The following is a 20653-nucleotide window of genomic DNA, read 5'->3' on the forward strand; positions in this document are numbered from 1 at the left end:
AATCTGCCTGCCATCTGCTCATAAGTCAGGAGCAATGTGGGCAGGGACCCTCCTAATCTGGGGTTGGATGAAACCGAGCACTCTGTTATCCAGCATTCCCTTCTAGAGGTTCCACTACCCAACCCTGAGCACAGCTCCATCTCAGTGACCATAACCCTGAGGTACTCTAAGATCCCAAAGTGCCTTGTGATATATCAAAGATGACGGCACTGGCTTCAGCCTCATTTTAGCATCACATCCATGTTACTGTTTCCAACGCCTTTGGAGGGGGAGATCCTGCAGCATTGAGAAGGTGGCTGAGTTTTCAAACACACCCCCCTCAGAACTGACATCTGTGGGAGGGTGTGTGTCCTTTAAAGCAAGGCCACGATTCAAAGCATGTTGTCCTTTAGGGGGACATCTTTTTCTATATCCTCCATGGTGGAGGGGAGAGTGTTTTGAAGCCATAAAGCTCTGAGCTAACACGAGGTGATCTTAATAATATTATTATTCTTTTCGGGGTGGCTTTGACTCTTGGAAATTGCTAAGGTCATCTAAGCCACTTGTGTTGGATCAAGTTCACATGAAGCGCGGCAGAGCCTCACGTGGTTTGGGTCGAGTTGCCTGTCTCTGGTTTCCAGGCTATGTGGGGGCTGGGAGCCTGCAGTATTGTCACTTGTTTTCTGAAGCATTTCCCAAGAGAAGGCCAGAATGTTGCAAGATTGACATCATGCTTGGGGAAAGCGCATAGCCTCCTCAAGGTCAGCTGTCTGTTGCATTTTGAAAACAGTGTTTTCGCACTTGATAGTGGTGCATTTAGTGGTGGCTTACAATTATTTGTGATTTTATTTAATAGCCACTGGCACACAGTGCTTATTACGTGCCAGGCAGTGATCTAAGCACTTTACAACATTAACTCATTGAAACCTCCTAATAGCTTACGAGGTAGATCCCAGTATTATCTGCATTTAACAAATTAATCAGAACATTTTATTTACAGGAACATATAAAAAACCCACCCATGCCGAATAATCCGAGGTCTTGTTTGGTAGGAGTTTGTGAAACGTCTTGGTCTGTGTATTGGTCTGTGATTGTCCTTTGCGGTGGGCTCCCCTCCTCAGTCTATAGAGAAGAGGGGAGTTGTCGGCAAGCCATATTTCCTTCCTTTCCCATTCCCACCTTGCCATGGATTGGCGTCCAGATGGCAGTTACTCTAGAGTACTGGGGTTGGTTGAAATGACTGGACCTTGTCTCTCCAGAGACCCCCAACCCCTCAATCCCACATGGCCCCAAGCATCCCACAGCAGTTCTGGAGATCAGGTGGGCAGAGCAGGTGTTAGCATGAGAAAGCAGGGACTCCAAAGCCTGACCTCAGGTGGACTGGTCAGTTCCTAGGAGTCAGGCTCACAGACGGGGAAGACACTGGCATCTGTGAGCACTGAATGGGTGTCACCAACTCATACGTCAATAAGAGCCGAACAGTGTCAGAGAAGTGGCAGGTTCGGGGACTGTGGTGAACAGGGGAACCCCCATGCCCCTGCCATCCTCAGCTCAACCAATTGTTGCCACTATCTTCTAATTTTTATTTGAAATCTCCCAATTGTTAATTGTTGGCATCTAATTTTAAAAAGAAAAATCACTCTGTGAACCAAACCAAAATGGTTTCCAGGCAGAGGCGACCTAAACTCATTCTGCAACCACTGTGAGCCCGAGGACTTCCCACACCACCCTGTCTCCAGACCTGCAGCTCTTGAAGGGTGACAGTGTTCCTCCCCAGGAACTCGAACCCGGCCAGTGGGGATATGTGGTGTGTGCTGTGTGTATACATGTGGTGTGCTTAAGTGCCTGAATGAGTGTGGGGGCCAGTGGACCTTTTTGTGTGAGTGGGGGCCTCCTGGTAGGACTGGTATTTTCTCCATGGGAGAGGGCATGTTCTGAGAACCCTGGGTCGGTGACAAATGCTCTAGTAAATTCTCGATAACTTAATATACATCCCCCACACACTCAAGGCAGCTTGGGTCACAGCAATAACCACTAAACACTCTCATCCCAACCGCTAACATCCTGAACCCCACCATCTCCCTTTGCATTTCCAGTTTTGGGGAAAACAGACACAGCCCTGCCCAGTGGGTAGGGGATGGTGGCACCTCTGAGCCAGGCTGGTCCCAGGACCCTGGACTGGCTCTCTCTTCTGCCCTGCCTAGTTCCCTTTTTCTGGGGAGGAGTGGTGCTGTCTTGCTCAGGCAGTGGTGGGGGGAGCCTTGGCCCCTGGGGTAGGCAGAAGGAGCTGTGTAAATGTATCTATGTGGAGTGGGCGGTGGAGGGGACCACCAGGAGGGTGTGGCTCTGATGGGGGTGGGGGTAACTCCAGCTGTGTGTGGGGGGGCCTGGAAAATGCTGTTTCCTCTGCTGTCCTTGGGTTGATGTGGTACTTGGAGATGGAAGTATAGATCTCTCAGGAGGTCCTGAACCCCAGCCCACCCTACCCCAAACTCCACGTAGACCTGGGACACACTTAAGGGACAGGAACCAGCCCACCCCGTATACAGTCAGCCCCTGAAAATGTCAAGCACCCTTCTCCCTAAGGGAGAGGCTCCAGGTCTGAGGGCCACGCCCCTCCGGTGTCCCTCTGGTTCCCCACACACCATCCAGTGAGCGTCCCAGCCCTAGAGGCCCAGAGAGTGCCCGATTCCTCCAAATGAGGGGTGGGGAAGGAGTGGAGAGGAGGGGAAATGGAGCCCGCAGGACTCCGAACCTTCCTAGACTCTCCTCCACTCCACTCCGCCCTCGTTCCCACCACGCACCCTCCCTCCCTGCACAGGCTGTGGGGGTGCGGGCAGTGGGGTCCGCCTGGCCACGCACTAACCGGCCCTCACACCCACACTCACACACTCTCTGTCCGTAGCTACGCGCACTTTGCCCACTCTCCGGACTAGCTGCCCCGGCCGGGAGCACACGAGGACGGCGCAGCTGGGGCGCCCCCGAAGGTCCCCCAGTTAGGGCCTCCTCCACCCGCCCGCCCCCGCGGCCAGCGCCACGAATGTACGGCCCGCCCCCCATAACCCCACAGCGCCACAGCGCCCCGCGGCGCCCCGCACTCCCCGCCGGACTTCGGCCCCGCCGCTCCAGCCCCACCCCACCCCGCCGCCGAGGCTTTCCCTGGGTTCGTGTCCCCGCCGCCCCCACCGCCCCCGTCTTCGCGCCCGTTTTCGTTTGCTTTTCCCTGCTGCCGCTGGCAGCCGCCGGTTCCCTGGCCCCGGGGCGGGGGGCGGGGTGGAGTGGGGCTCCCCTCAGTGCTGCCAGGCCGGGGTGCGGAGGGGGGTGGGGGAAGGCGTCCGGCTAAGTCTCCAGGTTCGGAGGGCCCTGTCGCCCCACCCCTGACTCCTGTTACCTCACCGCCCACCGGGCTGTCCCCCACCCCCGCCCCAACAATTGGCCTTGCAATTGGATGCCAAAGAGCCCAGAGTTGAGGGGGGCAGAGCTTTGAGACCAGGTGTCTCAGAACCACCCAACAGCCCCCTTTTTGCCCACGCCCCGGTCCGCATCCCCTGCCCCATCCCACCCCACCACTATGGGCCCTGGGGGTTTCCAAACATGCCCCCCACTTCTAGCTCTTCCCACACCCCCACCCCCGAAAATAAAACTCAGGGACCAACATCTGCTTCCTTTGCACTTGCTCCGTCGACACCGCTCCCCGTTAGGAGGGGCTTCTGTGGGGGAGGGGGCGGGGCTCCGGGCCTCGGAGTTCTCAGTGTTGAGCGAGGAGAGGGACTGGCCCCTGCCCCCGGAGGAGCTGGACTGGTGGGAGAAACTCAGCACCGGGGCCCAGCTGAGCCCCTGCCTCCAGGGACCCGGGGATCCCTCAGGAGAGGCTTTCTAATTGCGGGGTGGGGGAGGGATAGGAAGGGGATTAGCGAGAGGACCCTCTGGGGTCCTGAGTCCCAGTCGGTTTATTCCTGAGCCTTCCCCTCCCATGGTAAGTCCCTCCCTCGACTCCCCTTTTGTACCGCAATAATACTGTATTATACGCTTGCACTATTCCCCGACCCTGGCCAGCGGAAGCATGCACGAAAAACTCAAAACCACACACACACACACACACACTCACACACGCACACACACGCGCACACACGCACACGAAGATGGGACGCTTTTTTTCTTCCTCTCTCTCTCCGGGGTGCGTCCTCCTTAGTGTACATAGCGGCGTCGGGGGGGTGGCCCCAGGCCCGGATAGAAAAGCATGCACTGAGTCCCCCGCCCCTAGACTGCGAGTACTGTACAAATCCAGCACTTGAAACTGACACGCACACGCGCGGCGCCGCCACGGGGGTGGGACACGGACACGCACCCACACGCACACGGCCGCGCACGGGTGGGGAGGGGGCGCCCCGCCGTCACGCGTCGCTGTGCGAGGGATCTTGTGCCTTTTTAAGTCCCTGTATGTTAATGCAGACAATCCGGAGAGCTTGTGTACTACCAAATCCTGATTAAAGACGCCTTCCAGGAACCTGCGCCTCCGCCTGCTTTCTTTCACCCTCCCCCTTCCTTTCCCAGCCCTCAGTGTAGACCCAGTCTCTGAGGCCCCCCGGCTGGGCAGAGGGCAGGGCTGGGCTAGACTGTTGCTGACTTCGGAACTGAGGAGTGGGCAAGTTGCGGTCAGTGGATGAGTTTGTCCACACCTTAGCGGGGCAGCTGGATGAGGAGGGCATCCCAGAGGTTTGGGCCTAGTTGGACTTGAGTAACCCTCGCCCTGCTGGCAGTCTCCTTTCACGGAGCAGGTGGGAAGGGAAGGGGTGAGTGGACTCTGGGCTCTGGGGCTCAACTCCAAATTGCTAGCTTCCGGGTGGGGATGGAGGAGGTGTGGAAGTAGGGGACTGGGCCCACCAGGCCCGGTTATCAGTTCTCTATGGGATCAGGCTTTTTTTTTCTTTCTTTTTTTTGAGATGGACTCACTCTCTGTGGCCAGGCTGGAGTGCAGTGGCGCAGTCTCGGCTCACTGCAATCTCCACCTTCTGGGTTCAAGGGATTCTCCTGCCTCAGTAGCTGGGACTATAGGCGCTCGCCACCATATCCAGCAAAGTTTTGTATTTTTAGTAGAGACAGGGTTTCACCATGTTGGCTAGGATCGTCTTAATCCCCTGACCTCTTGATTCACCGCCTTGGCCTCCCAAAGTGCTGGGATTACAGGTGTGAGCCACTGCACCCAGCTGGATCAGGCTTTTGAGATCAAGTGTGTGGTGGGGCTGGGAAGCTAGGATACCAGAGGCCTGTGAGAGGACACTGCACTGAGGAGCCTCCCCCTGCCCCTCTGCTACGATGGGTGATCTGAGAGATATGGGAGAGGCAGCCCTGGCCTTGGGGGTGCCAGGGTGGGAGTGGCCTGCCAAGGAAGGACGATGAGACTGCCAAGCATGGACTGTGAGAACCTGGGGTGGGGGGTGCAGGGATGGAATGTGGGTTGAAGGAGAACTTGGTCAGCGAGAGCGGTGGGCCACTAAGAAGGAAAAATGGCAGACTTCTAAGACTGCAGAGAGAGGGTTAAGGTGAGGAGGACAAAGTAAAAGAGGAAGGTCCCCCACCCCCCACCCCATCCCGGCACACTGTCAAACAGGAAGGCAGAAGGGCAAGCTACAGCTGCATTCCTGAAGCCGTAGGGCATTTAGAAGATGCCCCCCACAGATTGTCAGCTCCTTGGCCTGAGGCAGGCAGGGGTGGTTTGGGGACACTGAGATGCCGGGTCAAGTGCGTGCAGTTCTGCATAGACCCAGGGTAGGTGGCCACGTTCCCGCATCAACTTACCCCTTCTGCCACCTTCCCCTTCCCTGGCACTCCTGGGTGTGGGGTGGGGTGGAGGGAGGGCTCTTGGCCTGGCAGAGATGCTTGGAGAGTGGTGATGCAGACAGACAATTGGAGGTGGAGGATCTGGGAAAGGTGGTACTGAGCTGCGGAGCTGACAGAGGTGATGCCGGGCACATCTCATCTCCTGGCAGGTGGACAGGGGCGTGGGGAGTGGTTCCTTCCTAGTGGAGGAGAGGATGTGGGAGGCATGCACCAGGCAGTTTCTGAGAGAGGAGGAGGAGCTGCTGTGAGAGGCACAAGCTCCCCACCTCAGCATGGGACTAGTGGGGTGTTAGGGCTCACCCTCCTGCTTTTGCCACTTATCCCTGCCCAGCCCTGCTTCTTCACCTCCAGACCGTGGGCCAGGGTGCAGTGCCTGAAGTCTGGGCTTGGCTGTGGTCCAGGCAGGAGTGGCTCCGTGCACCCTGTGTGGGGATTAAGGATGGGGCCATGTGGAGCCCCGTCCCCAGTGTCATGTCAGAGAACTTTCCCCAAGGCCTTGAGAGCCCTGTTTTGCTGGTGGCAACTGAAGATCAGAGTCAGGCCCATCCTCTCCCTTCACTTTTCCTCTTTACTGGAGTAAACATGGACTTGAGCTGGGCTCTGGAGCTGGTGGGGCCTAGCCCTCTAGATGGGGCTCCATGGATCGGGGGGAAGGGCTGGGGCTTCCATTCTCTCCGAGGGTCTCAGTTTGATTGGCCTGTCCTCTTCCTGTCTCCATGACCCAAACCTTACCATATATGCCTTCAGCTGAACTTGGAATTACTAAGGAGCTTAAAACAGCCAGATTTCTGGGCCTCACCTCTGACCTACAGAATCTGGGGGTAGGACCCAGGGCTGTGCATTTTTAAAAAGCAACTCTGGACAATGCTGTGTCAAGCCAGGCCTGGGAACCACAATAAGCAGATTAGAATCATAAAGGTTGCTGCCCTGAGAAGGGAGAAAGAAGGTGTGAACTTTTCAGACAGGTAAAGGGCCAGACACACTGAAGGTGTCTGTAGATCACTGGCTGAGTGAATGAACTCAAGATCAAACAGGCAAATGAATGAAGAACTCGCTGGGCATCCAGGAGAGGCAGGGAGAAGTTCAGGCTATTCTCTGAGGAGTGATGAACTTGAGCCCAGGCTCTGTCCCTCCCCAGCCCAGAGGCAGATGAGGGAACCGCAGAGGGACTTTGAAACCGAAAACCCAGCATGCCTAGGTTGGTTTGGGGGTGGCAGTGATCCTTAGGGCAAAGTTGTCCTCACTCCGACATGAAGGGCTCTTCCTCCCAAAAGGCAGAGGGTTCCAGGTCTCCCCACATGGGACTGAGTGGGAGACACTGGAAAGGGTTTCGGGTCCTGGGCCACCCTGGTGGATGTGCTTCACAACCTGGGCCAATACCCAAGTCCATGTCCCTCTCTGTGCCTCAGTTTCCCAGCCTGGTTTTATGACTGATCATTGATTTCCAGTTCTCATTCCTCCTCTCTCCCAGGTAATAGGAGGGGAGGGCTTTGAGGCAGAAGGAGAAAGGGTTCCACTTACAACCATCCAATGTGAACACTCTGTGTGTGTGTGTGTGTGTGTGTGTGTGTGTGTGTGTGTGTTGGAAGGGATCCCAGCCTTTATATGGGGACTTTTCAGAGAGATTCAGGGCCTGGTCAGAGAGCAAAGGAAAGAGTGTCTCTAACCAAGGTGTCAGGGATTAGACAGGGACAATGGGCAAAGGTTCTGTGGAGAATGGGTGGCCCGGTGGAGTTAAAGGCCATCCCTACTGGACAGGATGTGTCTGCTGCCAGCTGGGTGAGTCCAAAGGTGGTTGGGAGAGAAACATGCTCAGAGCTCTCTGTCTGCCTGCCTGTCCCTGACTCTCAGTGCCAGCACCCACCCACCCCATGGTCCCCACTCACCCGGGAGCTTACAGCAGCTCCTCCACCTCTGCCCAGCCATTTTCTCTAGCCGCAACGTTGATGATGAGCAAAGTGTCCAGGAGCAAGGCCTGGCAGAGTTAGTGCTTAGTGTTTGCTAAATGAATGAATGGATTAATAAGAACGAATATTGTGTAGAAAAAGAAAATTCTCTGGACACTTCCAGCCTAGATGTGGAGAGGACAAAAGTGAGTTCGTTTTGTTGTTGTTGTTGTTGTTATTTTTGTGTTTTTTGAGACAGCGTCTCTCTGTCGCCCAGGCTGGGGTGCAGTGGCGCGATCTCAGCTCACTGCAGCCTTGATCTCTTGGGCTCAAGAGATCCTCCCACCTCATCCTCCCGAGTAGCTGGGACCACAGGTGCACACAACCACGCCCAACTAATTTTTGTATTTTTAGTGGAGACAGGGTTTTGCCATGTTGCCCAGGCTGAGAGGACCCTAGCAACCCTGTTTGAGCTAGATAGGGAGCTTTCTTAGAAACTTTCCCTGGCTCAAACAGCGTTGCTGGGGTCCTGTTGGAATCTGAAGCTATCTTCTTGCGTCACCCCCACCATAGCCTCACCGATGGTCTGATTGCAGGGAAGATCATCGCAGTTGGGAAGGGGAGCAGCCACAGCCCTGGACAGATTCTCAGCCTTGGGGGTCTCTGCCTTCCCCTCCACCAGCCTTTGTGCTATTTGCATAGAGGCCTCAGCTGGCAGAGCTCCCTCCTTTTCCCACACCCAATTCCCCATAGGTGTGGCATCCAGTCTTTTCTGGGGTTGGGGAGGGGGCCAATGACCTCCAAACCAAGGTGACCAGAGCAGGAGGTGGGAGGTAGGGGCGAGAGAGAGCTAACATTTGTTGAGCAACTGCTATATGCCTTTGCTTATATGACCTCATTTATGATCACAACCTTTGTGGAATGTGCATATCCCCACTTCGTTTCCTGATATAGAGAAAATAAAAAACCATGTCTATTTTGTTCAATACTTGATCCATAGATTCTTAGACTGTAACATGGTGACCGGGACAGGAGACATTCAAAGACCACTTCTTGAAGGAGTGAATGAAGAAACTCTCAGGGATCTCTGTGTATCAGGAGAGAGGACCCTATAAATACCTGCATGTAGAATAATAGGTGGGAGATTCTCTCACGAAAGGATGTGGAAAACAAGTAGAAAAGGGGGAGTAAGTAAAGCTGCTCGGTGGGGGGACAGGAAAGTTGACAGGAAGGCTTTGTCTCTTCTTTGCTAAGATGAGGAGCTGTTTGAGCTGGTCTTGGAGGAAGAGTAGGAAGTTATCATGTAAAGAGAAGGGGTTAGAGGGACTCCCAGGTGGAGGAAACTGCTGGGCAAAGTGTGAGATAGAAGATGCACTTAGGGAACGTCTAATGAGCTTAGGGAACTTCCGGAAGCATCGGAATGGGTGGAGCATAGGCGGGGGCAGGGGACCAAGGGTGTTGCAGTAAGTAAGGCCAGAGCAGCTGTTAGGAGCCAGATCACAGAGTGGGGTGGGGGATTCATGGGCCAAGTCAAAGATCTGAACTGTCTCAGACCGGGTGTGGTGTCTCAAGCCTGTCATCCCAGTGCTCTGGGAGGCCGAAGTGGGTGGATCACCTGGGGTCAGGAGTTTGAGACCACCCTGGTCAACATGGCAAAACCCCATCTCCACTAAAAATACAAAACAATTAGCCGAGTGTAGTGATGCGTGTCTGTAATCCCAGCTACTAGGAAGGCTGAGCAGGAGAATCACTTGAACCTGGGAGGCAGAGGCGGCAGTGAGCCAAGATCATGCCACTGCACTCCAGCCTGGGCAACAGAGCAGTACTCTGTCTCAAAAAAAAAAAAAAAAAAAAAAAAAAAAAAAAAAAAACTGAACTCTCTCCTAAGGACTGTGGCGGCCACAGTAGATTTGAAGCAGACACAGATGGAATTAGATTAAGGTTCAGAAAGGTCACTCAGGCCGTACAGTATGGAGAGAGCAGCTCAGTAGCTGGGGAACCACTAGGCAGGACAAGACTATGCTCGTGGGCCTGAGGTAGCAGACACAGAAAGGTTTAAGAATGATGCTTGGCAGGACTCCTTGGCAGCGTGAGTGGGCAGGAAGGTGTGCAGGCAGGATATCCCTGGAGCCTCTGGTCTGGATGGGCTACGTTCTGCTAGCTCAGGAAGACAGAAGCCCAGTGTGCTTGAAAATGCTAGCAAAGTGCTGGACATCGTCAGCACTGTCCCACCATGGAACAAAGCTGTGTCAGCCCTGATAGGCCCCGGACATTGAGGGTGCCTGGGGATGTCTGTGTATTCAACAGGGTGGAGCTAGAGAAGGAGCCAAGTTCCTGACAAGGTGGTCAGGCCTTTCTAGTCTGGAAGGAAGGAGGCTAAGGGGGACATGGCAAGAGCCTAGAAAACCAAGAACAGGTTTGCCATCACACTGCCAAGGGCGCTACACAAAGCTCTGAAGAGGAAACCGGAATGGAGCTTAAGCATACCTGTCGAGGGTTGGACAAATTCCTGGCTGAGAGGATGGATTGCAGCTCCAGGGGCCCAGGCTGCACTTTTAAGGGTAGAGGACAGCCCCACCTTTGTCCTTGTCCAGCACAGGATCTGGTGGCCCTGGAGAGCCAGCTCTCTGGCCACAGAGAAACTGCACACCCTGAGGTGGGACTGAGGGATCCAGGAGCCAGACCCGGCACAGGCCATCGGGAGGTGGTGCAGACACTTGCTGCCCGTCTCTGGGCCTGGCTTTCTCTGTGAAAGGAAGGGCCCATCTGCATGGTGGTCCTGGTGCCTCCCAGTTTTCATTTCCTGTTACTGTTCCTGGCTTAGGTGTAGGATAGACATGGTGAGGAGAGGGGCTGGGGACATGAAGAGGCCGGGAGGCAGAAAGGCCACCAGGGTCAGGGCCTGGGACTTCAGGGACCTAGAGTGTGGACACAGTCATTCATCAGAGGCTTGCTGAGCACTCACTAGGTGCCAGAGACCATTCTAGGCCCTAAGGACAGAGCAGTGAACAACACAGACCCAGTGCCTGCGGCTGCCTATCTGGAGCTCACAGTCTGGTAGATGAACCGGGCCTGTGGGTCTCCTAGCTCCTGGGTACAGTTGAAGTTTTCCTGGGCCCAGGAGGGTGGGTGACCTCAGAGGGTCCCTGTGTGTGCCCTTGCAGGTGTTCTCCGTGGCGCCCCCGTTTGAGGTAAACGGCCTCCCACGAGCTGTGCCTCTGAGTCTGCCCTACCAGGACTTCAAGAGAGACCTTTCCGATTACCGAGAACGGGCTCGGCTGCTCAACAGGGTCCGGAGGGTGGGCTTCTCGCACATGCTGCTCAGCACCCCCCAGGTCCCACTGGCTCCCGTTCAGCCTCAGGCTAATGGGAAGGAGGAAGAGGAGGAGGAGGAGGAAGAGGAGGAAGAGGAAGAAGACGATGAGGAAGAAGAAGAGGAAGAAGAGGAGGAGGACGACGAAGAGGAGGAGGACGAGGAGGAAGAGGAGGAAGAGGCCGTTGAGGTGGCAGTGGCCTTGGGGGAGGTGCTGGGGCCTCGAAGTGGCTCCAGCAGTGAGGGGAGTGAGAGGAGCACCGACCGGAGCCAGGAGGGCGCCCCGTCCACGCTGCTGGCCGATGATCAGAAGGAGTCCAGGGGCCGGGCCTCCGTGGCTGATGGGGACCTGGAGCCCGAGGAGGGCTCCAAAACCCTGGTGCTTGTCTCTCCTGGCGACATGAAGAAGTCGCCTGTCACTGCCGAACTGGCTCCTGACCCCGACCTGGGCACCCTGGCTGCCCTCACTCCTCAGCACGAGCGGCCCCAGCCCGCAGGCAGCCAGCTGGACGTATCTGAGCCAGGCACCCTGTCCTCCGTCCTCAAGTCTGAGCCCAAGCCTCCAGGGCCTGGGGCAGGACTGGGGGCGGGGACAGTGACCACAGGGTCCGGGGGTGTGGCAGTCACCTCCTCACCCTTCACCAAAGTTGAGAGGACCTTTGTGCACATTGCGGAAAAAACCCACCTCAATGTCATGTCTTCCAGTGGACAAGCCTCTCGGCCTGAGGAGTTCAGCGCTGGGGGCGAGCTGGGTCTGGAGCTGGCCTCTGATGGAGGCGCTGCTGAGGAGGGGACCCCAGCACCCCTGGAGAACGGCCTTGCCCTGTCAGGGCTGGATGGGGCCGAGATAGAGGGCTGTGCCCTGTCTGCGCCCCCTGAGGAAACGCCCTCAGAGTTGGCCACAAACTCACTGCCCAACGGCCTGGCCCTTGCAGACAGACCAGCCCCGGTGTCCCCGCTGGAACCAAGCCCTGAGAAAGTGGCCACCATCTCCCCTAGACGCCATGCTATAGCAGGCTCCCACCCCAGGAGCCGTATCCCCGTCCTGCTGTCTGAGGAGGACACGGGCTCGGAGCCCTCAGGCTCGCTGTCGGCCAAAGAGCGGTGGAGCAAGCGAGCCCGGCCGCAGCAGGACCTGGCGCGGCTGGTGATGGAGAAGAGGCAGGGCCGCCTGCTGTTGCGGCTGGCCTCGGGGGCCTCCTCCTCTTCCAGTGAGGAGCAGCGCCGTGCCTCCGAGACGCTCTCGGGCACGGGGTCCGAGGAGGACACGCCTGCCTCTGAGCCAGCAGCGGCCTTGCCCAGGAAGGCCGGGCGGGCAGCCGCCACCCGGAGCCGGATTCCCCGCCCCATCAGCCTCCGCATGCCCATGCCTGCTGCAGCCCAGCAGCCCCCCAGCAGATCCCAAGGCGCGGCCCCAGCGTCGGACACAGCCAACACCAGCAGGTGAGAAACCGCTGTCAGCCCCAGGGTGGGCAGAGGGTGACCACAGGCCTCCACCAGCAGGGGCTTCTCCAGAACCAAGGTCAGGGGCTATGGAAGATCAGGAGGGACCCTCAGCGACACCTCCTGTCCAGCACCTTCCAACTGTGCTCTGCCTCACTCTGATGTGGGTTCCAGCCCTGTCACTGGGCTCAGGGCAGTGGCTTCAGTGAGTACGTGTGGAGGGGGTGCTGGAGAGGCCAGGCTTGGAACAAGCTGATGGGGGCCGATGGGTCCACACACAGCCAGCCTCTGGTGTGCCATGGGGCATTGGAAGCCAAAAGATAAATCCCAGAGCTTTGAAAACTCCTTGGGAGAAAACATTTTGTATTAATATAAACATAGGTATATTCTAGATTAGAATGCAAAATCCATGAGAATTTTAAAGATGAAATGAGGACCTCAAAGAAAGCCAGCAGCAGGTTCTTCCAGCAGCAGCCTGGGAGCATGTGGCTCGTTGTGGTCCTGCCTGGAGGGCAGAGAGCCAGGCCTCAGTTTACCCATCTGTGCCATGGTCTCAGTCTCAGCTCTTGAGGAGGCAGGACTCTAGTGCTCAGTGCTCAGGAGGATTCTGAAATATTTCTCCTTGTTTTGTTTCTTTACCCTCTTCTGCTCTCAAGCAGGCTCCAGTTGCAGAAGCCCCCAGGGTCGGCCACTGCTGCTGACCTCCGCCCCAAACAACCTCCTGGCCGTGGCCTGGGCCCAGGGCGAGCCCAAGCCGGAGCCAGGCCCCCCGCCCCGCGCAGCCCAGGCCTTCCCACATCCGCGTCTGCGCGCAATCCCAGCGCGTCTCCCCGGAGCCAGTCCCTGTCCCGCAGAGAGAGCCCCTCCCCCTCGCACCAGGTCCGGCCCGGGGTCCCCCAGCCCCGGGGCATCCCGCCCGCCCGGGCCCAGCCTGATGGCATCCCTTCCCCCGGGGGCTCCAAGAAAGGACCCAGAGGGAAACTCCAGGCTCAGCGCGCAGCAACCAAAGGCCGGGCAGCAGGCGCAGAGGGCCGGGCTGGGGCCAGATAATGACGCCCGCGGCTCCCCGCGGCCCCCCACCCTCACCCCGGCCCCCCACCCGCAGCCGGCCACACTGGAGCAGCTCCCAGCACAGCCTTACGCGCCCGACGCGCACTACCCGCGGCCCCAGCTTTCCGCCTGCACCCGCGAGGACGCGCGCGAGCACACGCAGTGCCCTGCCAGCCCTCAGGGCAGGTGGGGGACGCGGCACCGCGCCACGGGGAGAGTCCGCCTCCCCTTCCTCGCCCCGTGTCCTCTCATCCTCCTGCCGCCTGTCAGGCCGGCCAGCCTCACATCAGTCTCTCCGCCCCGGGAAGGCTCAGCCACTTTTCATCGAGGACTCCACTTCTGGGGACACCCGGTTCGTTTGCCCACCAGGCCTAGGCTGCTCTCCATGCTCCCCCAGCAACCTCTGCCTACACCTCCTGCGGCGCCTTGCCCTCCTCCGACCCCTTTCCAGCCAGTCCCCCTACCCATTCAGAGAAGCAGCATCAAATTCCAGAAGTGGAGGCTTCAGCCTCCCGGCGAGGGTCCAGCCCCACAGTCTCCTGAGAGCCATTGCGGCCAGGGACGGCCTCTGGACTGCCAGGCTGGGGTTGGGGACCCAGGGGACATCAGTCTACTCAGGTGTGAGGGGGCAGGTCTGACCTGCCCCAAAGTTGGCTCCATCCTGGACACCTCGGTGGGAGGCAGTGGGCAAGTGATTTTGGAGATTGGTGGGCAGGTGATTCCGCTGGGGCAGGGGGGCAATGTGCTCCCCTGCACCTTTGGGGTGCAGAAACCTCTTGCCTCCTAAATTTGGGTGGAGCCTCTGTGGGAACCACAGGAAGTGTGTGGGCTGCCTTCCTGGGCAAGTATTTCCCAGTGGGAAGTTGGAGGGGGCTTTAACAAAGTTTTACTCCCTCCCCTTTTCCCCTGATCTAGTGCTCAGGACCCCCATATCAGGAATTCCTTCCTGTCATCTAACCTCACTCCTGCCTACTGCAGTTCCAGCCAACCTGCTCTTTCATGAGTTCAGTGCAGGTGGAGAGTGGTTGGTTACCATCTTTGCACTGGCCTTTTGGAGATTTGGGGACTCAGTTCTAGTGGTGTCACCCTCCCTGTCCTCCCGCCTGTGGGAGGGAGGGAGGGCTGGCTCAGGCATTGTCTCCCGAAGTGGGCAGAGAGAACAGAGGCAGACTGACCAACAGACAGCTGGCACCTGGAGGCAGAAAGGCCCTTCTACCTTCCAGATTGTATGCTTGAGTAATGGGTCCCCAGCCCACGCCCACTCTTCCCTCAGCTCACTCTTCAGCCTGTTCCCTCTTGCCTCAACTCCAGCCCGTGCAGCTGCTCTGCTCCAGGAATGGATATGGGGACTCTTCCTGGGTTCTGGCTCCTGCATAGCTCACCCCACTTCATCATGAGCCTCAACTGCCTACATCTGGGGCAAGCAGCACACCGGCTGCAGATGGGACAGCCAGCCCTGCCTATCTGGACAGGCCCCATAGCCTCTGTCCCCCGGCCTAGGCTCTCTGTCCTTCCCTGAGTCACAGAGAGCAAGCCAAGGCATCCAGGGAAAGAGGAAGAAAGGCCTTAGTGTGCCCCAGCAGTCTGGCTGCATCCAGCCACCATCACCCGGAAGGATGCCCACGAGGCAGCTGACCTTGAAAGCAGCCTCCCCCTCATGAAGAGTCAGCAGCTTGGGCAGCCACTTCCAGGCCGGGGTGGTGGCTTCTCTGCAGACCAGCTGAGGGGAGGACTCCTGGGTGGACAGCCTTTGACATCCACCCCACGCTGATGCAGAAGCTCCCAGAACACTCAGGAAACTTCTCCGGACAGAGCCCTCCTTGTCAACTTGAGGCCCTCCCAAGACCCTCTACTGCCCTCTGAGTCCAGCAGAGGGGATGGAGGAGGGGCCACTGCCTCCCACCTAGAGCTTCTCCGAATGACAATCAGCTCGTGCCAGGTGGGGACCAGGGCATGACTCCTGGTGCCCAGGCCCTGGGCCTGCTCCTTGCCACCAACCGAACTGTGAATGTAGGGCCCCCAGCCTCACCTCTGCCCCAGGACCAACAACACCCTGGTTTGTAGCTGGGAGGAAGAGGGGGGCCTGAGAGAGCCCCAGGTCCATTCTACCCCCAACTTCACTCAGCACTGGAGCTGGCAGAGAGGCAAAACCCAGTCTGCCCTTGTGATTCCAGACCTCCCTAGGGCTCCCAACTGACCTCAGGCCTCTGAGTCACTGAATATCACCAGTGTCACCAGGCGAGATAGGGGAGGGAAAGCGGGACAATGGGGAGGGAGTCACCTAGGGGACTGCCTCTGTGCCTCTCCCCGGGAAGGATCCAGGGCAGAGGAAGCCACATCTCCCGGTGCCCCCAACCCCAGCTGCAGCCTCCTCCCCCTGAGCATTCATTCTCTCCACCAGGCCTCCAGGTCCTGAGCCCTTTCTCTGTAAAAGCATCACACCACCTCCCTCAGCACTTCCCCATCACAACAACCTATGTCACTGAGTCAGATGCAGGGTCTGCTCACCCAGACACATGCCTTCCCTCCCCACCGCACCATGCACGAAAGGGGCACAGTGGGGGCGGGGGGCTGTGCCCCAGGCTCTCCATTCCCCAGTTCCTCACAGGGGCCTGGCTTGCCCAGTCTTCTCAACTCCAGGGACCAGCCCTGGTGGGCATGGGGTGGGGAGCAGGGAGTTGCCCTTCCCCTCCCTCGGGAAGCCACCTAAGAATGTTTACATGCCAAACAGAATGTAACACCCCTCCCCAACCCCTTCCCAGTCACTGCATGGCCTCTGCCCATCCTGCGCCTGTCCACCCCGCCCCAACACCCTGGAAGCCGCTGTCAATGATTAGATCGGGTCTCGGAAGGGAAGTAGCCATCACACCATTAAAAAGCCTGTGGACCTTTCTCTGTTGGCCTGGACTCTTCTTCCCTGCGGGAGGGCAGGCAAAACCCAGCTCTTGGGGCTGGAGGCTGGGCAGAAGAGTAGAGCACAGCATGGTGGGCAAGTGTGAGGGACTGTCCTGGAGGCAGGGGGGGAAATGAAAGCTCAGGACAGACACAGTTAACTTGCTCAGGGTCACACAGGAGGATGGGGACTGTCCTGCTGTCCCTCTGACTGCAAAACATGTGCTCTCACAGCCCTCTGGACACTTGGGCTAGAAACTCTAAGTCTGGTTTTCTGCAGAGATCAGGAGGAAGAATTTTTTTAATTGTTTGTACAAATTGCTGAAGTACATGAGAAATTTTGTTACATGTATATAATGTGTAGTGACCAAGCCAGGGTGTTTACAGCATCCATTACCCAAGTACAATACATTTTGGTTAAATATAATCACCTTACTCTGCTTTTGAACATTGAATTTATTCCTTCTATCTCACTGTATGTGTATACCCTTTACTATACATATATATAATTTTTTTTTGACACAGAGTCTTATTCTGTTGCCCAGGCCAGAGTACAGTGGTGTAATCTTGGCTCACTATAATTTCTGTCTCCCAGGTTCAAGAGATTCTTGTGCTTCAGCCTCCTGAGTAGCTGGGATTACAGATGTGTGCCACCATGCCTGGCTAATTTTTGTATTTTCACTAGAAACAGGGTTTCCCTATGTTGGCCAGGCTAGTTTTGAACTCCTGACCTCATATGATCGGCCTGCCTTGACCTCCCAATGTGCTGGGAGTACAGTGGTGAGCCACCACACCCTGCCTGCACCCTTTAATCAGCTTCTCTTCCTCCTTCCCATTCTCGAGAAATAATTTTCATTACCCCAAAGCTAACAGACAAAAGTGGGTGTTTGGAAAACCATGCAGTATAGCAGTTCATAGGCAAGGTAATTATTATGAAAAAAATCTATCAAAATCACAAATAAGCATAGCTTGTGACCCAGCTTCTTCACTTTAGAACTATATCCTATGGATATACTCATATACTTGCAAAATTACGTGTGCCCAAAGTTATTCACTGCAGAATTCTTTGTATAGCTCTAGGAAGCCTCATCTGCACTTGTGAAACCCAGAAAGTTCTGAAAACTGGGATTTCTCCCATTAGATTGGCACATGCTCATTTGTTATTAAAAAAAAAAAAACTGATGAGACCATTTGTAATTTTTATTAATTCCACTTATCATCCATGTTTGCAGTAGAAATATTAATGTGTTTGATGATGGGGTAGGTCCCATCAGGCTATTATATTTTATATTTTTTTGAAATAGAGTTTCATTCTTCTTGCCCAGACTGGAGTACAGTGGTACGGTCTCAGCTCACTACAACCTCCGCCTCCCAAGTTCAAGAGATTCTTCTGCCTCAGCCTCCCCAGTAGCTGAGGTTACAGGCGCCTGCCACCATGTCCAGCTAATTTTTGTATTTTTAGTAGAGATGGGGTTTTACCATTTTGGCCAGGCTGGTCTTGAACTCCTGACCTCAGGTGATCTGCCCGCCTTGGCCTCCCAAAGTACTGGGATTACAGGTGTGAGCCACCGCACCTGGCCCACCATTAGGGCATTTTATAATATATGGAATATGCGCCGAATTACCTTTTTGAATACATATATAGTTGACCCTTGAACAACACAGGTGTTGGGGCACCGACCCTCTTGCTGTTGAAAATCCACATACAGCTTTTGATTCCCTCAAAACTTCATTAATAGCCTACTGTCAGCCGGAAGCCTTACCAATAATAAACAGTGGATTAACACATATTTTATATGTTTTTTATATGTTATATACTGTATTCTTACAATAAGGTAGGGAAAAAATATTATTAAGAAAACCATGAAGAAGAGAAAATATATTATGAAGTGGAAGGGATTATCATAAAGGTCTTCATCCTCACTGTCTTCATATTGAGCAGGCTGAGGAGGAGGAAGAGGAGGGGTTGGTCTTGCTGTCTCAGGGGTGACAGAGGCGGAAGGGGTGGAGGAGATGGAAGGGGAGCAGGAGAGGCAGGTACAAAACATGTAACTTTTATTGAGAAGAATCAGTTTCTCAGCAGACCAGTGCAGTTCAAACCTGTGTTGTTCAAAGGTCAACCACACATGTATGTACTTCTGACCCCAACCGTTTGGATAAGAGACGGTGAACCTATAAAAGTTCAGAAGAAATCTAAGTGCCCACTTGGGGCTGCTCAGTAGAGCATGGCCCACCCATAAGATGGGGCCCCCACCACGGAGTACTGTGAGACTCTAAAATGAAGGAGGCTAGCTGAATGCTGCGGTGTGTCTGTAGTCTAGCCACTTGGGAGGCTGAGGTAGGAGGATTGCTTAAGCCTAGGAGTTTGAGTCCAGCCTGGGCAACATAGCGAGACCTCTTTCTCTAAAAAAACTAAGTAAATGAAGGAGGTGTCTCTTTGTGTAGTATATGCTATGGACCAGTCTCCAAGACAAAGAATAAGAAAAAAGAATCGTGCATATAATGTACAATTTTGCGTGTGGAAAAGGGGTGAGATGAGTGAGAGGTGTCTGGCTGCTGCAGGGCAGGAGAGCTGGATGGAAAGGGGGCTTTGTTCTGGTGTACATGCGGCAGGAGCTTGTGAATTTTGAACCCTAGGTTCACTCGGTGTAAATCTTTCACCTCGTCAATGTATAAACAACTTTGGTTCCAGGCCAGAGTCCTGGGCTTGCTTGAGATCCAAGGTAAAAAGGTCCAAGCTTGCAAAGTCCTGCTCTCCCTCCGAAAAGGCCACCCTCCGACATTCCAGAAACATCATGGCTCCCTGGGACCCTCTTTCCTTCGGCGTGGATGCCAGCATGCTCTAGGCCCTGATTCATCAGCCTTCAGTGTAATCTCCATGTGATTTCAACCTTCCTTCTTGTTTAAACTGTCAAAAGCAGGACCTACTTATAGTAAAAAGACAAATACAAAGGCATATAAAATAAAAGCTCCCTTCCTATCCACGAAGCTGACCACATAGAGGTAACTCTTGCAAATGGCTTGGTGTGTTCCATGTCAGGCCTTCTTTTTCCTGTCTGTAATTAACAGCTTTCTCTTTTTCTGTCTATATGTACATATTTATTATAAATAAAAAGAGCATATTATACCTACTATTCTGAAACATGGTTTTTTTTGTTTTTTTTTTTTTTAGACAGTCTCACTCTGTCACCAGGCTGGAGCACAGCAGCACAATCACGGCTCACTGCAGCCTCAACGCCATCTTCCCAGTCCTGGGCTCAGGTGGTCCTCCCACCTCAGCCTCCCAAGTAGCTAGACCCACAGGTGAATCCCACCAGGCACAGTTAATTTTTTTTTTTTTTTTTTTTTTTTAACAGAGATTGGGTTTCGCCATGTTTCCCGGGCTGGTCTTGAATTCCTGGGCTAAAGTGATCCACTGGCTGCAACCTCTCAAAGTATTAGGATTACAGGCGTGAAGGCTGGACACAGTGGCTCACGCTTGTAATCCCAGGACTTTGGAAGGCCGAGGTGGACGGATCATGAGGTTAGGAGTTCAAGACCAACCTGGCCAACATAGTGTAACTCCATCTCTACTAAAAAAAAAAAAAAAAAATACAAAAAATTAGCCAGGCATGGTGGTGGGTAACTGTAATCCCAGCTATTTGGGAGGCTGAGGTAGGAGAATCATCTGAACCCGAGAGGCAAAGGTTGCAGTGAGCTGAGATCACACATGCCAGCCTGGGCTACTAGAGTGAAACTCTGTCTCAAAAAAAACACAAAAAACAAAAAGGATTACAGGTGTGAGCCACCATGCCTAGCTGAAACATGCTTTTTATGACCAAATATGTCTTAAAATACAGATTTTCATCCTTTTAAAAAATGACTTTATTGAAATATAATTTACACGCCATATAATTCACCAATTTAAATTGTACAACTCAATGGTTTTCAGTGTATTCAGAGTTGTACAACCATCACAGCAATCAATTTTAGAACATTCCCATCACCCCGGAAAGACACTCCCTACAGTCACTCTCTTTTTTTTTTTTTTTTTTTTTTTGAGATGGAGTCTTGTTCTGTTGCTCAGACTGGAGTGCATTGGTGCGATCCTGGCTCACTGCAACCTCCGCCTCCCGGGTTCAAGTGATTCTCCTGCCTCAGCCTCCCGAGTAGCTGAGACTACAGGCACCTACCACCATGCCCAGCTAATTTTTTTGTATTTTTAGTAGAGACAGGGTTTCACCATGTTAGCCAGGATGGTCTCAATCTC

General features: G+C 54.8%; 1 protein-coding gene across 3 annotated transcripts in view; it reads left to right on the forward strand.

Moving 5' to 3' along the window:
- The window catches only part of TTBK1 (tau tubulin kinase 1), a 44985-nt gene extending 28581 nt beyond the window's left edge, over window positions 1-16404 (forward strand). For 2 of the 3 annotated variants that reach the window (XM_017547343.2, XM_017547344.2), the window contains exons 14-15: window positions 10871-12462; window positions 13119-16404. In XM_017547343.2, coding sequence (XP_017402832.1) covers window positions 10871-12462; window positions 13119-13512 — 1986 coding nt within the window. In that variant the 3' untranslated portion in view covers window positions 13513-16404. The remainder of the gene's footprint in view (window positions 1-10870; window positions 12463-13118) is intronic. The other variant, XM_017547345.2, reaches the window with a different exon arrangement.
- The last annotated feature ends 4249 nt before the right edge of the window (window positions 16405-20653 follow it).

This window comes from Cebus imitator, unplaced genomic scaffold (genome assembly GCF_001604975.1).
Source record: "Cebus imitator isolate Cc_AM_T3 unplaced genomic scaffold, Cebus_imitator-1.0 Scaffold197, whole genome shotgun sequence".
Lineage (NCBI taxonomy): Eukaryota > Metazoa > Chordata > Mammalia > Primates > Cebidae > Cebus > Cebus imitator.